This window comes from Coturnix japonica, chromosome 22 (assembly GCF_054131305.1).
Source record: "Coturnix japonica strain WE chromosome 22, WE-NBRP24, whole genome shotgun sequence".
Classification (NCBI taxonomy): Eukaryota; Metazoa; Chordata; class Aves; order Galliformes; family Phasianidae; genus Coturnix; species Coturnix japonica.
Window position 1 is genome coordinate 7,124,401 of NC_140684.1, and position 20,342 is coordinate 7,144,742.

The window sequence follows — 20,342 nt, forward strand, 5'->3', positions numbered from 1 at the left end:
GTTCTTTTGAGTGCCTCAGCAGTGTGCAATGTGGAAAGCTGTTCTCTGGTGAAAATGAAAGACAGCGTGGTTGCGGTGTTGCTTTTAATTATGTTGTCAAGTTGCATCTCCATATCTAAGAAATGTTATTTCAGTCCCATGTTATGTAAGTTAAAACCTGGCTTTTAGAAAAAGTTTGAGGCTCCTTCTAAAGCATTATGAAACCCCAGAAAGCAGCAAATGTGATCATGTTGTGAGTTTCTGGTGTGGTGTGTGATGCTGGAAGAGGCGAGAAGAGTTAGGCTGAGAGCAGCTCCATTCTGCCCAGGACAATGTCCTTAACTCCTTGTAAAGGTTCTTGGAAAGGATATTGTTCTGTCATCTCTGAAGTGTCGTACTGTTGGAACAGGCTAACAAATATAGCCAGCTTTGATTTTCCATTCAAAGAAATGTCTGATATCCTTTTTGGCAAGGTGAGGGACAAGCATTAGTATAGTGAAAAGTGTTGGCACTTGTATACCCCAGATCAGTGATTTACACACAGTTCATATTTCAAAGTGGTGAATGCTCTGGTGAGAGATGTCACTTCTTCTGTCCTTTGTAGTGGATGTGTTTAGATGTGTTTCATCTATAGGACGTGAAAACAGTGAAAGATAAATGTGCATAGTGCTTCTTGTAGGTCATTTTGCATCCATCCTATTATAACCTGAATGTGGAATGGAGATGTAGATAGAGTGGGGGAGGAAATGAAAAATTTAGCTGTAAAACCTACTGAATTTTTAGATTGATTGTGTGGGTAAATTACGTGGGTATGAAGGATAATCATCCCATCAGAAAAGCACCTCTAGAGTCACCTTTGGTGCTTGCTATACTGCTTGTGTCTAGACCTGGTGGCCTGTGTGAAGTAGGCCTCAATAACCGTCATGTTGTGTAACTGGCTACTTCTCCCATTATATTCTTGGGTTCCTTTAGATTGAAAACTGTATTTTGTCTGCAGGCAGCCTCTGGCAGGCCTTTGGATGGTGAGAGGTGCCTTTCCAGCATAGCTGTGCTTTGGGTTTGGCTGCCATGTTGAGGGAAGCTTTGTCTGGGGAGAACCAAGGGACACAGAGATCACAGTGTCACTGTTATGGAAACTGTCAGAGCCCAAAAATGTTTTGTGATGGTATTGAATGTTTCTGTGAGCCTGTTCTACCTTTTATCATCAATCTGAATTAACTGCCTTTTTGAGCACATGATCCAAGAGGATGCCTTTTGTCTGAAATAAGAACAGCATGATTCTGGCTGCAGGGAAATATATTAGTGGTGATTATTGCAGAATTGATGACTCTGTGATCTTTCCATTTTCAGGATTGTGAAGACCCAAACCCTCTCATCCGTGCTCTGGCCGTCCGTACCATGGGATGTATCAGAGTGGACAAGATCACAGAGTATTTGTGTGAGCCTCTTCGCAAGTGTCTGAAGGATGAAGACCCTTATGTTCGTAAGACTGCGGCTGTCTGCGTGGCGAAGCTGCATGACATCAATGCCCAGATGGTGGAGGACCAGGGATTTTTGGACTCTCTGCGTGACCTGATTGCAGACTCGAATCCCATGGTAATGTATATATCCTTGCAGTGCGTTGCCTGAATCTGCAGCAGACAGACAATCAGGAATGTGAAGGCTTCTAATTGCAGTTGATGCACCATGAGGAATGCATTGATTAGGGAATGCTTACTGCTTGAGAAAATAGGATAAGCCTGTTTGGGCTTTTGCCTTTTTTGTCTATCTTGAGTGCTGCAGCAGAAGTTTAACTTATGGTCTGATGACTCAGAAGAGCAGGGTGAGAAATACTTTTTTTGATGTTCCTACCATGGCTACAGCTCGTAGCCGTTGCCTCCTGCAGTGAGGAGGGTGGGTGAATTCACTCAGTAATACAGATAAATCTCCCAGCCTGTAACGAGGGAAGGAAATTGATGCTTGTGTTTTTCATACAGTTAAATGAGTTGTCAGAGTGGAGGTAGAGGTTCAAGACCAAGAATTTCACAGGGTAACTTACCCACTAACTTGTGTTTTCTCAGATGCTTGATGTGGAAATGGACCCTTTAGTATATTCCACTTTTTAATCAAAAGATAGTGGGCTTTTTCAACTCTTACAGAGCACAGATCTGATGGGTCTATGCTTAAAGATGTCATGTTATGTGATTATTATGTGTATAACAACTTATTCTATGGTGCATGGATCAAACCACATAAAGCAAATTGCTGCCCTGAGGTGACTATCATTGAGCAGCCCTGGATAAGTGAAGGGTGGGTGGTAAGGTACTGACCCTTTAGCAGGGAGTGAAGGCTGTGAGTACATTTCTTATGGCTTTTGAGTGGTGCTAAAACTGAAAGTACCTGGCTTTCACAGGCATAAATCAGCGAGTGGTGGTGCCAGCCAGAAGATAGAAGCACCTATTGCTGCAGTCTCTTTTCCGAGCTGTTCCCTTTTCTTCCCTCCTTGAATTTATTATGCCAGGCTTCTGTGTGCATGCTCATGACTACTTGGAGATTCTCCCTCTTCCTAAGTAATTTTGAGCTGCAAGGAGAACACCTGCTTTTTATAAATGTGATGCTGAGAGTGCCTTACAGTCTCTGAAGGTGCTCGGTTGGGCTGCTTTAGTTCCACTTAAATGCTGGCCCCTGACCTTCACTAGTGTGCTGGCAGTGATGGAGTGTTCTGTGAGCAGGGATATAACCTACTTCTCCTAGCCTGATTTCCAGCTCTTTAATTTTCTTCTGCTGATTTGAGCCTTGTGAATATGAGCTGAGGAGCTAAGGCTTGAATAGATGTAGTACTTCAGGAGAAATAAATAAGGTTTTATTTGCCCTTTCTGCATTTTGATCTCTATAGAGCTAACTGTTTTGGTAAGTGAACCATAGGTTGTTAGGAGAGAACCAATATCTATTTTAAAAGCATATTAATATTGGCTGAAATGAATGGAGGAAAAGGTAGAGATACCCAAGAGTAGTTTGTGCTCCATTTGCTAAATAAACCACCAAAATAACACAGAGATGGCTAATAAAACATGATTAAATTAAACTTATGAGCTCTGTCTGGGTAATGAATGTGGGCTGGGATGGAAAAACCTTTACAGCTCTATCTTGGCTGAAATTCTATGGGGTCACAGAACCTGCATTGTGTCACACTTACCTGCTCATTCTGAAGCTGAGGGTCTGTGTCAGAAGAACACAGTTTGGAGGGGTGAAGAGAAGAGGCCTGTGGTGTGTTTTCAGATCAGCAGGCTTCAAGAGGAGTCCTGTGACTGATAGTGTAATGTTTTCCAAGGTGGATAAGGTAATATATTCTTGCTTTTAAAGGGTGCATAGGGAGAGATTTTTATCAGCTTTTGGACTCCTATAGGTGCTGACTTAATACGCCATTTAAGCTGACTACAGAGCCTGAAAGTTCCTGTTTTAGTTTGAAAAAGCAAGAAGAAAGATTAGTGAAAAGAGTGGTATAGATACATCTATCCTTGTGGCATATTCCTCTGCAAATGGTGCAACTTACCTAAACTCGTTCATGATCTTATTATTATAAATGCTTCTCTTCTTTTGATGACTTGTGGAAATAGGCACATTAGGCATTTAATGGAGCAGAGTGGATGTTAGGAAATCCACAGTTGCTCTCTGTTCTGAAAAATGATGATTTTGAGCAGGAGCTGAAAAATCCTCACATTGAAAAATAGTCTTTGAGAAGGGCTTGGTTTGACTTTGTAATTGGCTGCCTCCAGCACATGAGCAAGCACTATCTGTTCAAGCTGGGGACTGAGCTGAATAACAACTCCATCTGTGGCTTGCTGATTGCCTTGCAATTGTGTGGAGATCAGGGTGCATGCTTCTCTCACATCACCCTCATTGTAAAGGTGCCCAATATGAAGCTAAAAGAAGCCTTGTCAGAACTATTTTTCTTTCTATTTTTTAGAACTGGTGACTTACTGTCATGGAATCATACCAAAAAGGACTTGGGGGTTTTCAGACATTGCTGTGGATTCCTGTTCAGTGCTGAGGGTTTGTAGCCAGGGTGTGTTTCTCCTTAGCTGGGCTTTTTGTTGTCAGGATCTGGCCTTGGTTCCTTGAGGAGGTGCAGGACTGCATGCTTCTGGAGGAGATTTAGTTGTGATTAAAGGACCAGCACCTGAATGCAGTAGTTCTCCAGCTGCTTCTTGTGGTCTCACTTGTGGTACCTTTGCAGTTTCACCTGAATTAATTCAGCTAATTGCATCTAGGTGGCTGTGGATATATGTGGCAAGGTACCAGATGGGTTGGTGGCTTACTGCATTTCAGCTGATGTCTTTCTTCATGTACAAGGACATGCTTCAGTTACCAGGTGGTTACACTGCAGAAGTTTGATGGTGGATGGAGCCTTTAATCTCATTTTGCAGGTGGATCTAAATTACCTCAAACTGCCCTTTATTGCTTGGGATCCTGCTGAAGTTTCCCTCTGTAAGGGAATCTGCTCTTCCAGATGTGTCCCAAGGCAAACATTTTGTCTTCACTGCTCAGCATTTCCTTGTGAGAAGATCAGCAGAACCAGGCCTGGATGAATATAAAGCAAGGGGCTGGCTGCAGGAGGTGGGAGATCAGTCTCCTATGTGTGTGAAATCATTCAGAGGGCAACTGTTCTTCCTTTATCCTCATTCTGTGTCCTTCTGACACTTGTGAATCGCATCCGATGACTGATGGCTATGAGAACACTGCACACCCCCAGCCCTGGTGATGGAGAGCAACGCCACGAGATGGCAGCAGCTCAAAGCAGAACCAAATCTGTTCATGGCCGCACACCTTGTTTTGTAACTAGTTCCCTTCTGGCTTTTATCACTGTGCTTCTTGGTTTTCCTTGGGAATGTAAATATTAGCAGAAAAGCATAAGGGGAATCCATCTTAAGCTTTACTGGTCTTTTAGTATTGGAGAGGAACAACCTCTCTCTTTACAAATGCTTCCAATCCTTGACCTTCTAGGATAACTCTTAACCCATGGGATAATTTTCTTGTCTATCTGCATTAGCCATAAGGCTCCACTTTGGTCTCACCTTCACTCAGTTCTCTTATAGGTGCTGCTGGGTTTTTAATTTCTTGTTGTGTTTCTTTCTGCTATTCTGCTTTGTCATTGTGCTGCTCTGGGTGGCAGCTTCCACAGGTGTGGCTGTTCTGCTCCTGTGTTTTCATGGGCTGTATAGACATACCACTTATGTGCTGTTCAATAGTGTGGCATAAAGCATGACACCTAAACATCCAGGTTTATTGGAAGAAGCACTATTGAGAATCAATATCGAGTAAACTGAGATAGTGTAACAAGATGTTTAGTAAGACACCAAGCGTATGGAATGGAGTTACTCTTTTGTTGTGCCTTTTTGCATTTGTTTCTAGTAACCTGCAGTGAGATGAGGGTCTCTTGAGCCCAGACAGTGAGCAGATGTGAGGTTCATCTTGATTTAGTCAGAATCCCCTCTAGCAGTATTGAGTTTCCACAGCTCACAGACTAGACTGAAAGCCCACTGATCTGTATCACAGTGCTTTCTTGTCTCTCCTGCTGTGACTGCAAGCTCCACAGGTTCCTTCTCTGCCAAACAGAACTTTGTATATACATTTGTGCTTCCTGTATGGCATTATGGATAAAGAAGGTCCTCACTTGCTTTTTACTAGTTGCTGGCAAGCTGTGTGTCTGTCTGAGACTGTATCCAGGGGCATGGGACTGTTCAGAAGCAGTTTTACCTCCTGGGCTGTCCTCTGCTGTATACTTTACAGCAATGTTGTTACCCCTTGTGTAATAACATCAAGAAACTGTTGGGGGTCCTCTGAGTCCCAGCTGGACTTTGTGGGTCTGCTCTTGAACAACTGAGAGTGGAACATCATCTTCATAGGGCTCTCTGTAGGGCACTCCTGGCAGTTACCTTTCTATCTTTCTTTTGGAGAAGCTGAGATCTGTCTTTGCAGAAGGTCTGTGGTTGCAGAGGAGCGTGTATAAATAGGGGTATGTTAATGTGTGTGGTGGAATGCTTAAAAGAGGCGACGTGGGAGATAAGCAGGGAGTTCAGAGCCTGCTTTGCTTGTGTGGCTGTTCTGCAGCAGTCAGACTGCAAGGACTTAAAATGGGGGAGAGGGGAGGGCTGCCGCCCTGCACTGATGGCAGAGCTTTAGGTTGGGGTTTAGGGCTGGGTCAGGCTGACTGAGCAGTTCTCCAGATTAGCACCCTGAAGAGATCTGGAAGAACTGTGGGCCTCTTTGCAGGATCTGTTTTTTGAGGTAGGCTGAGAGATGCTGATTTGGGGTGGATTCTGTGACAGCCGTATTTTTCCCTTCTTTCTGAGCTCTCTCAGTCTGGCAGAGATGCAATGTGTTCGTACAGTAATGCATGAATTTCCACAACTCCCAGGAGTCTGTCCTTACGAGACCCCTCATTTATAAGCCTTAATTGACAAATTCATCCATCGGAGACCTGTTTCCTTCTAATTACTGAGTGTCTAATTTCCAAAGTGTTAGTCTTGCCTAATAGATCATACTAGAATCTCTAATATCAATCTCAGCACTGGGGAATTTTGTTGGTGTGTGCCTAGATGTTATACTTCCAATCAGAACAGACACTTCTAGCTATTGACCAGCACTGTTTGTCACAAAACTCTGTAGCTGTGATACTTTGCTGCCCCCCCAGTACCCCCAGTGTCAGGGCTAAATAAGGTTTTGGCTGGCTGGCTCTCTTTTAAATAGGCTGCTGTGGTGAGAGAGCCCTGTTTGCCACTGGATGGTGCCAGTGAGAACCTCTGCAAGGGAAATTGCAAGGGGCCTTGAAAAAGCCTGTGAAAGAACTGTTTCTGGTACTGATAGGTGCTTGATCCTCTGGGTTCTTGGGGATGCATGGTTTCCTGTCTTACAGCTAACAGATCCTGATGCTGCAAGGACCACTGAGCAGGAGCAATGTTCAGCCTGCTGCAAAGCACTCTTTTTCTGCAGTTCCTCGTAGGAGCAATAAGCATAAAAACCACCGAGAGGAACATAACACTTCACCTTCCCTGCCATTGCCACCTCTGGAAAAATTCATCCCACTTGCAAAAAGCAAGCAGGAGGTATTTCCCATGCCACCCAGGCAATTTGCAGTTCTTTGCTCAGGAACTGATTACTTATCCAGCAGTGTGGTTCCAGAGCTTCAGGTACTGAAGTACAGCCTTGTAGAGTGGAAGTAGTGGAAGATGAATGCCTTTCTCAGAGCCCTGTGCAGGTGAGCTGCTACTTTCTAAGGCTATATGTGGACTGAGGACATGTTAGCCTCCTAGGGTTTTAATGTGAAGCTATATTATGCATTATATATTACATACATTAACTATGTGGAGTATTTATGCAGGCTTTCTGATTTATGTAGGCCGTTTTAGATGGTCTTGGGACATTTCTAGGGATGCTAACTTAAAGGGTGCTTGTAGATGGAAAAAATGTGTCATAAGCAGAGCTGGGGTGCCTAGCGTTTAGAGGAAAGAGCTTATCTATGTTGGTACCCATTAAGGACCTTTCAGACACTCTGTACCACCTGTACTGTGCAGACAGGTGGTTCTATGAAATACACATCCATGCAGGTGCCCTCACCACCCTGCTGGGAGGCCGTGCTCAATGGCACGAGCACACCATGCACACTCAGTGTGCTGCTGGAAAATGTCAGCACCTCTCTGTGTACTCAAAAACATCACGTGGTGCCTGGCTGTGTCAAGGCTGGGAGCCTCCAGCGAGGTGGGGAAGGCTGCCTTCCCTCTGCATCTTTTCAGAGCTTTTTGTTTTCCTTCTTTTCTTCCTCATTTTAATGGGATGGTGTGCCAGAGGTTCCCATTAAGCAGCAGAATGTTGTATTTCATTAACTACATTATACACTTGGTTTGATTTCCAATTAGCCTGGGATGCCAGCACAATAATCAGATTGCTTTGACTGTTCGGTGTTCTAGATCCGCCTAGCTTCCCTCCCGTCCCCCCATCCCCTGCAAAGCTTTTCCGTGTGGGCTGGCAGGCAGACACTCAGGTTTTCACCCACCCCCTTCCCTCCTTGTTGATGTATTTTATACCATTTGCTCGGAGCGAAAGGTTTGAGCTGCCAGAAGGAATAACTGGCAAAGCAGAGCTCCGAGCTCTGCAGCTCCCCGCAGGTTGAAGCCAGGCTCTGGGGCTGCAGAGGTGGGGGTTGTCTGTAGGTGGGTTTAAAAATGTGGAGTTCTCGTTAAATCTGTAGCAGTTTTAAGCGTAGGGTTTATTTTTTAATAAGAGCCTGTGAGATTTAGTTATCTTGATACCAATGACTTCTCCAAGTCTAAATTTGTCAGGAAATTCCAGCCAGAAAGCAAATTTATTGTCATTCGGCTCAACTGTGCTCTAAAGGGATGTTGCTGTGACTGCATTTGAATCGTGTTGACATGTACCCCGGGCGGATTGATTTTAAATTAGCAAGTCAGGGGCCTCAGATGATGATGGTCGTTACTGTTTAATTTTCAGTCTGCTCTTCATTTGTACTTTCTGGTTATTTTTTAGGCTGGTTTTCATTGGTTGGGATCTGTGAGCTGTGGTTGATTACATGTCGTTTTGCAGTGCACGTCCTCACGTATATGGCCTTATATAACATACAGCATATTTGTTCAGGCTTTTCTTTTTTTTTTGACTTTTTGTTATTTTAGAAAACAGTGCTTTTACGGTGCTTCCTCCATTAATCATTGTCTCAGTTATGTTATGATGCATTTGCATACAGAAATGAAGTTAAATTACAAGTTAAAGCTTTGCAGAGCTGTTCCTGTTCTTTGTTTGGATTCATCCGTCTGTGAGTAGCGAGCTATCCTTACTTCTGAGAGCCAAGAGCCCAAGTTATCTCATATTGCTGTGCTAAGAAGGAAGAATCAACCAAGTCGAATGCTTAAAGTTCAGCCTTTAAGTTGTAGATTTCCTTTGGCTGAGTGCTGATGGAGTTGATAGAGCATCCATACCTCCCCAGTAATGGCCAGCACACCACATTGCGGACAGCATTCCAGTTCAGGTGTACATCATTCTGCTTGGTGAGAGCTGTGAGCAGGATGGGAGCTGTGCACTGGGATGGAACTGTGCAGCTCTGGTTTGCTCTGCTCTGGGTTCTTGTCTCATCCTGCAGCCAGGACAGGGCCAATGAGGAGAGGTAAGCAGGCGTACTTGCACCAGTGTTTATGTTGGACCCGTTTCTGAAATCTGTTTTCATTTCAACTGTGCTGCGGCTGTGTAAAAAGCCTTGAAGATGCTAATTATTTTTGTTGGCATATTATAACACATCAATATGTTCAGTGTGAATCGCCAGCAATTACTTTTTTTTTCTTTTTGAATCAGCATTGCTTAAAGTTTATGGAAAATATTCCCCATCCCCTTCCATCTCCTCTTCAGGTTCATTTATCTTCATGTCACCAAGCTGACAGCAGCACTGCTCTGCTCAGGTAGAAAGGTGAGGACCAGCTGTAGTTGCACACTAGGAGACTGTATCCCAGCCAGTGTGGCAGAGCTGAGCTGCTGCCCATGTTTCACAGCCCCTTCTAGTCCTTTTTGAGATGCAAATTGGAGCACTGGCAGTGGTAACCTTGGACATCAAACCATCTCATGCTCACACGTATGGGTGCTTCTAATGAAAACCTGACATGCTTCATCTGGTGGATTGCCATTTAGTGTCCCATCTTCTGCCTTCAGTGGATTCCAGCATTTATGCTTGCATGCTAGTTGCTCAGAAGATCCCCAAAACATCCTAAAAGCAAGCAAGCCTTTGCTCACTGTGCTCTCTGGGTTGGAGCTGCTGCATTTCTGGGCATCCTCTGCATGTGGCAAACTCAGGGTGATAGACATGGCTCCCTCTGCAAGGGGGGAAGCTTCAGCACAGCTCCTTTCACTTGTACTTGCCTCAAGGCTGAGAAAATATCCACATGGTCTAATTATTGCAAGAAGTCAGTGCCTGGCAGCTTGAGTACATTTGCCAGAGCACAGCCTCTTCTATAGCACAGCTAACAGGTACCTTTCTGCAGTGCTTTGGTTCTGTCACTTCCTTTTTGGTTTTTTTCCTCCACTGCATTTTATAAGTGTTTTCTCATAATGGTTTTGAACTTTTAAGTTGCTTTTATGATTCGTCTCCACTTGAAAATTTCCAAATTATAATGAAATTAAAATGGTCTTCTGCTTCAGTTTTATGCTGTGTCACATTAACCATTCAGGAATTAGGCAAATTAAATAATGTGACGAATAAGCAGCGTATCTTAATAACTCATTAAAACAGTATAGGAAGGGAGCAGTTCTGATTGCTAATGGCTTTGGTGACAGAAGGCTCACTCAGCTAATGAAATTCATCAAACCTTGGATCGGAATCCTATCTCTGACCTCTAGGTGTGAAATGCAAAGCAATCAGCATTGCTGTGCTGCTGCAATGACTTTGGAATCCATTGCTTTAATGACAAGCAGTGATGGGAGTAATGCACAGGATTTTGTGGTTGTGCTGTTGTTGTTTTCAGTGTACTGTATCCAAACCCTCTTTTAATCATGTAAAGAAATGCAATGGTTTTAATAAGATGTTCCTTTGACTTTAATCCCACAGAAAGTAATTTTATAAGGCCACGTTTGAGCAGGCTCGCTCAGTTGAGTTGAGGTGACATTGTATACCTTGTAGTATATCCTCAAAACGTCTCTTCATTGGGCATTCCGATTTTGTGTGTCAAACTTGGGTTTAAATCTCTCTTCTGGTTTAGTGTTAGGTTTTTAAGGAAATAGAAAAATCTTCCCATCTCTTGGATGGGTCAAACCATATGTTGCAGGGATGCCAAGGGGATCCTAGGCAAGAGGCATCCATTCCTGAATGAGTGCAGTAATTAGAGGCTTTGAGACCTTGACTGTGTCCTATAATGAGAATATCCTGAGTGGGAAGGAATGCACTAGGATCATCAAATCCTGCTCAAGTTGAGCACCTGATAGGAGCGAGGAGAGATGGTGCTTATGGGGGCTTGCCACACAGAAGCCTGAAGGCGTGATGCCCTCGTTGATCTATGTGGGCACTCTCTGATGCCATTGCTGGCTCTCTCTCTAAAATGATGTCTCTGAAGTCCTGGTCCCAGGTCCCCATTTTATCCAGAGACAACTTTAATTTGTCTAACATAGACAATAACTCTTTCAGGTTGTAATTTCTCTAGCAAAATGCTCTTTACGCTTGTGTTGACTTCTCACGTATCCCATGTTTGTCAGTAGCCCCTTCCAGCTGTGCTGCTGTTCTTTCACCTCTTCCCCAAGAGACTCAAAATTTCAGCAGGGTAAGGTTAAAGTCAGGCTTTGGCTTCTCAGAATTGTTTGTAAGGCTGTACTGTGTCCCTGAAGGCTGCAATGACTGATGTGATGGCTGCAGCTGTGAGCACATGCTAGGATCTCCAAGTTTCCCATGTGTAACCCGTGCTAAACCCAAATTAATCCCCGTCAAGCCACTGAAGACATAGTAGCAAGGAAAGCATCTCCCTGTCTCTTCTTTTCCCAGGTGGTGGCAAATGCTGTTGCTGCTTTGTCAGAAATCAGCGAGTCGCATCCCAACAGCAACCTGCTGGACCTGAACCCTCAGAACATCAACAAGCTGCTGACAGCTTTAAATGAATGCACAGAGTGGGGGCAGATCTTCATCCTGGACTGCCTGTCCAACTACAACCCCAAGGATGATCGTGAAGCTCAAAGGTAGGTTTGATCCTGCTCTCATATGGGCTGCTTGGGGTGATTTGGTAGCAAAGCACTTGCAGACTTCTGGCTTTGTCACCTCTGTGGGAAAGGCTTGTAAATAACAGGACTGTGTGTTCTAGATCTCAAGCAGTACAAACAAGCCTTGATGTAGAAGTTCAAAATCAAGGTGAACCTGGGGGATTTGGGGTGTTGCTGGTGACCTGCCACTTCCCATTGCACAACCAGTTTCTGTTTCTTGCTGTTCTTTTGTGTTTTCCATTTGGTTTGAGGGCTTCCATATTATTTTTTCCAACTAAAAGCTAGTGTGTGGAAGAACTAAAAGTTAAGAAGCAACTTCAAATCCTCCTTTTTGCTTCTCCTTTTAACTCTAAGAACTAAGCTAAATGTGGTAGACCTTAGGCTTATGTAGCGTGCTTCAAACCTCTTCCTGGTCTGTCTGAAATCACAAAGTCAGATTTTATACCCAAAACAACAAGGAACCAGAAAGGACAATTACTTGGCATAGGGGAATTCTGAGACTCAATGTATTCTACGTTAAAACTTGAGTGGAGGAGGGGGAAAGAAGGGACACGAGCCCATAAACAAAATTTGGTCAGACCTACACTGATTTGCTGTATTTCTTTGGTGACTTCTTTTTGAAGCAGAAGAGATAACCCAATAAAAGATTTCTGCCAGTAGTCTTGCTGTTTTTTTTTCCCACCTCTCTCCTCCTTGTGCTCTAAGATTTTGTGCCAGAAAGCAGATATTAATGAGTGCTAGCAACCTGCAGAGATCTCCAGAGTGTCAGGCCAGCATTATCCTGGCTTTGTCAGAGAGGTACCACTAGATTGAGCAGCTGTGAACGTACCCGAGTTCCTTATCCTTAATTCTGCCAGAGCACTGTACAAAACTGGATGGGTAGTAATGACTCCTACTCCTTTTTGTAGAGCTTGACTCTTAGCGCCTGTCTTATTTCAGATTGAAGAATGGCAGTGCCTGCCTTTAGACTGTTCTCCTTTACAGCAAGGCTGGTGTTGCTCTCTCCGCACATGGGGAGGCTGAGGCAGTGAGTTGAAGTGTCTTTGGTTTTGCAGGTGATCTTAGGTAGTGGCATCTGAGATCTGCTCTGGTCTTATTTCAGCCTCCTGTGCTCTTCCCTTATCCTTGCTGCCTCTCTTCCAGGGTGGCTGAAAACAAATCTTTCAGAGAGAGTAACTTTAGGGAGGCACAGATGGGAATAAGATTGTTCTGGGGTAGCAGTGTGCAGGAAGGGGGTGGGAAGAAACTTAACAGATGCTGTCAGAAAGACCATATGAACCCAAACTTCCTTTCTGCTTGGGATGGGTTGTTTGGGACGCTGTTCATTATAGGATCTGCCAAGGCAAGTGATGAAGCTGCAACTTGGGAGGATATTTAGGTTGTTCTTTTCCTGTTTTTTCAGAGTAATGGAAACTGGTTTTTTAGAACCAAATGGTTGTAATGGCAGAAACCTCCCCTAAAGCAACCCTGAAGCATGTATCACCTCTGAATGATTACATGGGGGGTAAGGTGTTTTTCTGGTAGTGGTTTTGTTAAAGTTGCCTTTTAAGTGACAGATGAGATTACAGAAATTGGAGAGAATGCCACGAGGTCAAGGCAGAAAAAGCCAATAACCAAACAACCATGCTGAGGGCTGGAAGAATTTGAGCAAAGTGTAGCAGGAGAGAAACTTGAAGCTGTGAAAGAAGACATTCTTCTTTGCTTCCTGCTGTGTTCAGGAAAGCAAAGCTGCCTGTTCTTTATAAACAAAACCAAGTAGAAGCATTTGAGGAAAGTGTCTTTAGCTGTGTGCATTCTCCAAATTCAGGTAAGATGTGAAATGTTTTGAGATTTCTGGATTAAATGTGAACCCCTCCTCTGCTCCCCCCCAGTATTTGTGAGCGGGTGACCCCTCGGCTGTCCCATGCCAACTCAGCAGTGGTGCTGTCAGCAGTGAAAGTTCTGATGAAGTTCCTGGAGCTTCTCCCCAAGGACTCAGACTATTACAACATGCTGCTGAAGAAGCTTGCCCCTCCGCTGGTTACCCTGCTGTCTGGAGAGCCTGAAGTCCAGTATGTCGCCCTTAGGAACATCAACTTAATTGTGCAGAAAAGGTAAAATCTTATTTCCTGGATGTGGGAGGGCATCTGCTTACCTTCTGCTATTTCCATACGTGCAGAACTGCCTTTAATTCAGGTTCAGCCCCCTCAAGGGATGGATTAAACAGTCTTGTGACTCTGGTAGCTTACGTAAGTTGTGTCGTTGCAGAGCACTCGTGATACCTGTGTCACACCGTGCTTTGTTACCTGTCTTTTTCTTTTTGCTGCATTTTAAGTGCCCTCCCACAAGACTGTAAAACAGATTGCATGAAGGGAGGAGAGTGTAACTGCACATGGGTCACAGTGACCTGTAGAAACTCGGTGTGCCTTATCCTATTTGTTTTTTAATGTAGAAGAACCATGCTGGTAACAACGCTGATGTGCAGCGTGTTGTTTTTCCACTATTTTACCTCCACTTGCTTAAATACTGCCTATCCTTACTGAAAAGGTGGGACAGCACTTTGTGGTCGTGTGTGCATGGCAGTTACTGTGCAATGGCACAGGTATTTGCAAATGAAAACAGAAAATGAATTTGTCAGTGGGATCTACATAAAGATCTTTCACTGTTGACACTAATAGGCTCATCAGTGCATAATAGCACTGTGCACAGTGCTTGGCTCAGCAGTTCAAATAGAGGAGGTAAGATGTAGATGTGGTTAGATGGACCAGTTGGAATGGAGCCCGTTGTTTTTACCAGTCTTGGGTGAAACAGTGTTATGTTCCCTTCAGGCCTGAAATCCTGAAGCAGGAAATCAAGGTGTTCTTTGTGAAGTACAACGACCCTATATACGTCAAACTGGAGAAACTGGACATCATGATCCGCCTGGCTTCTCAAGCAAACATTGCCCAGGTCAGCTCAGCAAGTTCTAACAGATCCCGCATGTGTCCCTCTGGTCACTGAGAGAGAATGTGCAGTTATCACCCATGTTGTCTTGCTGTTAGGCATCACTTTCCCTGTGCTCTTTGCATGGAAGAATTGGAGTTTTCCTTGTAATTTCAGTGAAGGTACCAAGTGTTGTGACAGTTTGGTAGATCATTTTACAGATTATGATTCCAGGTGAAAAGTTCCTGTCAATGAGTCACTGCTAGAACTGAGGTTAGAATAGGAGGCTTGTTTCCAGTGAGAGAGGTGTGCCTTTAATGGAGGCATTCAGAAAGGTCAAACATTACTGAAGTGTGAATTTCAAGTCTATTAGTTAAATAGTTACACCCTTGCATAGGCACTCTTCAGAGCTAAAATAACCTTCATCTTGCTTAACCTGCTTGCAGAATGAGAACTTCACAAAGCTAAAACTGAGCTGAATCAAGACTTCTTTCTAGTTTAGATTCTCTTTGAATGTAATGTACTTTAATCCAAAGCCCTTAAATAAAGTAAGTGTTCTTGAGTGCCACTCTGGTCACAAGGCCTAATGCTAATGCAGAATGATTAATGCCTCTGTTTAATGCTATTATTGTCCTATCCTAATTATCAAAGAGCAGCTTCATTTAATGTGACACTTTTAAGCAGCTGTCTCCACTGTGTTCTCCTTGTCTGTTTGGTTTTTGTTTGGTGTTTGTTTGTTTGTTTTGAACAGAGCAAGGTAATTCCATGCCCCTCTTGTGCTGGCTATGTGGAAAACATTTTAAAATGCAGCTTCCATGAGAATGTAGGCTCCACACCAGATTTAATGCCTAGTGTTTAGATAATGCAGGTTGTCTGGATGAAAGGCAGTGGTGTCTGGAGGACAGTGTCTCCATCTGGGATCTGCAGAGAAGCAAATAAATCCCTTCCTGGTTCTGAAGAGGCATTCCTAAAAACAGCTCGATCTTTGTCAGAAACGCATGCTGGAATGAGACCCACTGAGAGCACCTTCTGCTTCTTCCCTATGCAGGTTGTTGAGGCACCCAGTCTCTATTCCTGCTGTATGAGGCAACAGGCTGCTTGTATCTGAGGCTCTCAGATTCAGTCAATATTTGGAAAGCACGGGCTACTAAACATGAGTGCTAAGTGCTGTGCAACGTAGATCATCCAAGGAAATAACAGGACTTCAAAACGCAGATGTCCTGTCTTCTTCTTGTAGATTTATATGTCTGCAGTCTGGCCCTTCAAGGCTTCTTTATCTTGTCACTGTTCAGAGCAGTTGGCATCGACTACAGATTTTTTCAAACAACTGTCTCACTTTGTGCTGTCTCGCTCCCCCTTTGCCATCTCTTTTTGACATCACCATGATGTCATGTATGACATGAGAAGCTGAAGCGTGAGATTTTGAGGGCAGATAGGTCACATGGGGTATTTTTGTTAACGATTTCTTGTTTTAAGGTGAAGTAGCTTTTTGCTGTAAGATCCAAGTGGGTCTTGGTGTAAGCCCTTGTTCAGTTTCCATTAACAAAATAACTGAAATAGAGGCATAAATCTTTAGAGGAGACAAATTTTGCTGTTGTTACCAGTCCCTGTATGTTCCATGATGTCTTTCAATCCTTCTTTGACCCAGTAAGGATGTGTAGGTTCATCTCCATGAAGAAAGGAGAGTGGAAAAAATGATGAGCTTTGCATGTAGTTGATGTAGCACAATAAGTACAATAAAGTACATAAGATCTGTATGTGTGGTGTGTCAACCCTATGTCAGTGTAAGGGGGATTGCAATGGTTAAGTTTAGCAGGGCAGATTTTGCCCCCAGCTGTTCATCAGGGGAGCTTGGAGCCATCTTTTAGCTTCAGCCACCCTGAATCAAGTCTGCCTGACTAATCCAAGCTGTATTTCTTCCTGACAGTGTTGGTTTCAGAAGTAGAGATTGATTGCAAGGTTTGACAGCGTTAGCTTTGGATGTGCATGGTTGGCTGTGGAAGAATACATCCTGCTTGTGTTCTGGTGTTTGGGTGACATCCCTTGTCAGACAGGTGTTCACTTTGGTGTGCTTTCTTTGCAGGTGCTGGCAGAGCTGAAGGAATATGCTACTGAGGTGGATGTTGACTTTGTTCGCAAGGCTGTTCGAGCTATTGGACGCTGTGCCATCAAGGTTGAGGCAAGTACCCGAGGCTTCAGGTTTTCCATGCTTCTCTGACTCCAGAAACAGTATTAAGATTCTTTGTCTTGTTCTCACATCACACAAAGCCTTTCTTTTCAGTTACCCAGAACAACACTTTGAAACATCCTCTGCCAGCTCAGCATTCACCAAATTGCTCATAATAGATTTTTTTTTTTTAATGGTGTTCCTGCTAATTTGCCTGTAAATAAATCTAGTGTGCCTGACAGGAGCTCCGAAAGGCTGTGAAGAGAGAGATGTCTTATGCTGTGGTGTTGATACTTCCCACTAAACTGATAAACGAGTGCCAAATGTCACATAAGTGGTCTAATTTCAGCTGAGCTCATTTCGCTCTTGATAAAGGGTGTTCCCATGAGCACTGTGCAGCAGCAGGTTTAAATAAAAACCTCATCGTGCCTGGCTGAGTACAGAGTCAGAGCACAGGTGTCCCTCATTTCAGTTAAACCACCGGTAGCCTGCATAAAGAGGACACCAACTTTGTCCTCTTGAGAGATCTACTGCCTCTTCCCACTCAGCTTTCTCTTCTCCCCTTCATCTCTCAGAGGTTTATCGCTGCAGTGGGTTTGCTTTTAAGTGGGACCAACAGAGCGGGTGATCACAATTTCAAGTCTGCAGCTCAGAACTCTGAGTGCTCCCTCTGTGTTGCCTGCAGGCAGGAGGCTGTCTGAAGAAGCCACAGCAGTGACAGTGGGAAATGCTTCTGAGCATGAAAGAGGGCTACTGAGAAGTTAAAAGGAGCTGGTGGCAGCCTTCCTGTTGGGGTGCTTGTGCTGGGCAGGGCAAGCTCACTTTACTTCTCAGCAGGGACTTTCTCACTGGGGCTTGGCGCTGTGTCTGTCCTGGTTTCAGATGGAAGTTGATGTATTCTGACAATATTGTGATGCTTTTAGAAGTTTTCACCCTTTCTCGCCCTTGTCCTTGATACTTCTTGTTTCCATCCCTAATGCCGTGCCAGAGTTGCATTCAGTTTGCAAAGGGCCAATAATAACAATAATATTCCACAGATCAACAAATCTGCAGTGACCCTCCGACTGTATAATTGTGAAGCTCTCAGCAAGTAATGTTAACCTTGTTGTTTTTTTAGCAGCACTCTGTTGAAGTCACTAGTGCTAAAGATGAGCTCTATTTTCTCCTCTAGCAAGAGCCACGCTTAAGAGGGCAAACAGAAGAACTCATTGCATGTCCTCATCTGTAGGTTAATCTCTGTCCTCAGTGCATCTGTGTTTACTAGAGGCTGTTTGTTCTGTGAGTTATGACTAATGGAAGAGCATTCCCTCAGCCATCAGTGTCCAAGCTCCCAAGGCTTAGAAGTCTGCTTTTTGACATAGGGCACAGGCAGCAGGAGCTGTTGATGGATGAGTGTTCACAGGGAACCTCAGCTCTGCCTTCAAGGATCCTACCTTTCATCCAATTATCTCTCCTAGAAGAATAAGACAGTAAAATAAATTTGTCAGCTGAGCAAGTGTGTGGTAATACCTTTGTTGTGTAGCAATGCATAGTGCTGAGAGCACAGGTAGTGCTTATTTTGGAAGTGTAAGCAATACACATCCTCTACAACAAGGTTAAAGGATTTTGCACAGCCTTTAAGTCATTGTGTTGGTTTGAGGATGTCAGAACAAATGTGTTTTGTGTGGGTAGATCAGCTACGGTCAGAGTTGGCTTTAGGTGTACTTACAACATGCTGTTAGTTAGCCAGACTTGATAGCATGAGTTGAAGGTATCTGTGGTGTGCTCTGCTGATGCCACTGGATGAAGAACCTGTTTGATCCTTATCTGGTTTGGTAATGCAGCACTGCTCATTTTCTTGTTAGGTCTCTAAAGAAAAGGAACTGACGTAGGTGTTGTACAAATGGTGAACCCTCTGGAGTAAAAGAGAAGCAGCAGGAGCTGTGTTAGAGGGGGATTTATCTTGGTTCCAGGAGGTTTTGCCAGCGTATGAGCTCTTGGAAATCTTTGAGGCTGATGAATGTAATCCAGTGGGCTTTTGGTTACCACAGCAAGTTGGCTACTAGTTGGTTGTCCTTCGCTGTGCCAACTTGAGAACCGTTCTTCTCATCAGTTTGCAGAGCACTGCGGTGCCTGGGAACATCCACCTTCACACAGCAGAGTGTTTACAAAGGATGGGGTGAGCAGAGCTGTGTTCTGTTACAGGGACTTCAGAGCTGCTCTGTGCGTAGTCCCACATGACAACTTGCTTTCCAAGGAACTCTTGGGGGTAAAAATCAATAGTGTGTATTTCAAAGTGGATGTTACGCTCTTCCTAGAAAAATGTCATGCTTCGAAGTGTCTAAAGAAGAGAAAAACAAGCTATGATTTGCTTTTCCTTGAAATCTTTGACTCATGGAACTGTGCTAGGTGTAGAACCAGACAGGGCTGCACTGCTGAAGTTGCAAACAGCAGCTGGTGCTGTACGTACTGGAGAGAGGAGTGGGGTAAGGACAGGTTTACTCCCAAGTGCCTCTAAGGTCAGCTATTAAAACGGCTAGTGACAGTTTTGGGGAGACTGGTAAGAGATGAAATTGCAAGGTCTGCAGCATCCAGCTTGTGATGTTGAGTGGAGCTCCCATGAATGCAGAGCAAATGCTGATTTATATAGTGTCTCCTTGGCTGATCCCCACGCTGACATTGTCACTGTTTGCACATGTTGGCTGTGTTTGTAAGATAGAGCTGCTTTAGTCACAGGGCAAGAGATCACCAGGAGGTTTTGGTCTTTGCTTGTCCTGAATTTAGCTGTGCAGGTTGTCAGGATTGTCCTTGATATTTCTGCCCCATTCTCAAAATAAAATAAAATGGATTCCAGCAACTTACTGTAATGCCATTTTAATTCTCCTTGTCTTACCCAGCCTTCAAGTGCTGGAAAAACAGAGGAGGCTGTTAGATCACTTGAATTGAAAAATCCACCTACGGTGCTATTGTTTGTGCCCTACGACATTTGTCTCCATCCTGAATGCTTTATGAATGTTCTGATGGCAACTGCCTAGGCAGTGTCATGAGCAGTCTGCTTCTCACATTAATCACCAGCTGTGTAATGAGGCTTCACGCGTACTCTGCTAATAGCCAAATCATTGTCCCTGTTTCAGACACTGGTGCTGGAGTTTGTTGCTCCTGAGTTGTCCTGCCTTCCTGTGTTACTTGGGAGCAGACCTCCATGAATTGATTGCCTCTAATTCCAATTCTGATTCCTGAAGTCTGCCAATGACCAGTCCTTGTTATCCTATGGGGTCTGTGGCTGGGAGTTATGAACTGCTTAATATGAAATTTGCATTGGCAACAGCTGTGTTTCTGTTTACAACTGTCTCTTCACAAATTGCTGGTGACCTCACCCCCAAAACATACTGCACTTGATGCTGATCTGAGCTGCCTTTTGCTGTTAATCTCACAGTGCATTTGGTGCGTGGTTCTATCTGTGACCCTCCAGCTTCCCCAGATGTCTTCCAGCAGTTCCTGTCAAAAGCCCTCCAGCCCTGATTGCTTTCTTAGGCAAGTCCTGGAGAGCTCAGGAGTTGGAGTCAGTTGGTATTTCCACTGTCTAACAACCTAAATT

The 20,342-nt window shown here is 44.1% G+C and overlaps 1 protein-coding gene across 4 annotated transcripts in view; it reads left to right on the forward strand.

Moving 5' to 3' along the window:
- AP2B1 (adaptor related protein complex 2 subunit beta 1) overlaps positions 1-20,342 on the forward strand; it is a 60,611-nt gene that overhangs the window by 6,641 nt on the left and 33,628 nt on the right. For all 4 annotated transcript variants that reach the window (XM_085522307.1, XM_085522308.1, XM_015880627.3 and 1 more), the window contains exons 5-9: positions 1,330-1,575; positions 11,486-11,676; positions 13,569-13,790; positions 14,505-14,625; positions 16,682-16,777. In XM_085522307.1, coding sequence (XP_085378433.1) covers positions 1,330-1,575; positions 11,486-11,676; positions 13,569-13,790; positions 14,505-14,625; positions 16,682-16,777 — 876 coding nt within the window. The remainder of the gene's footprint in view (positions 1-1,329; positions 1,576-11,485; positions 11,677-13,568; positions 13,791-14,504; positions 14,626-16,681; positions 16,778-20,342) is intronic.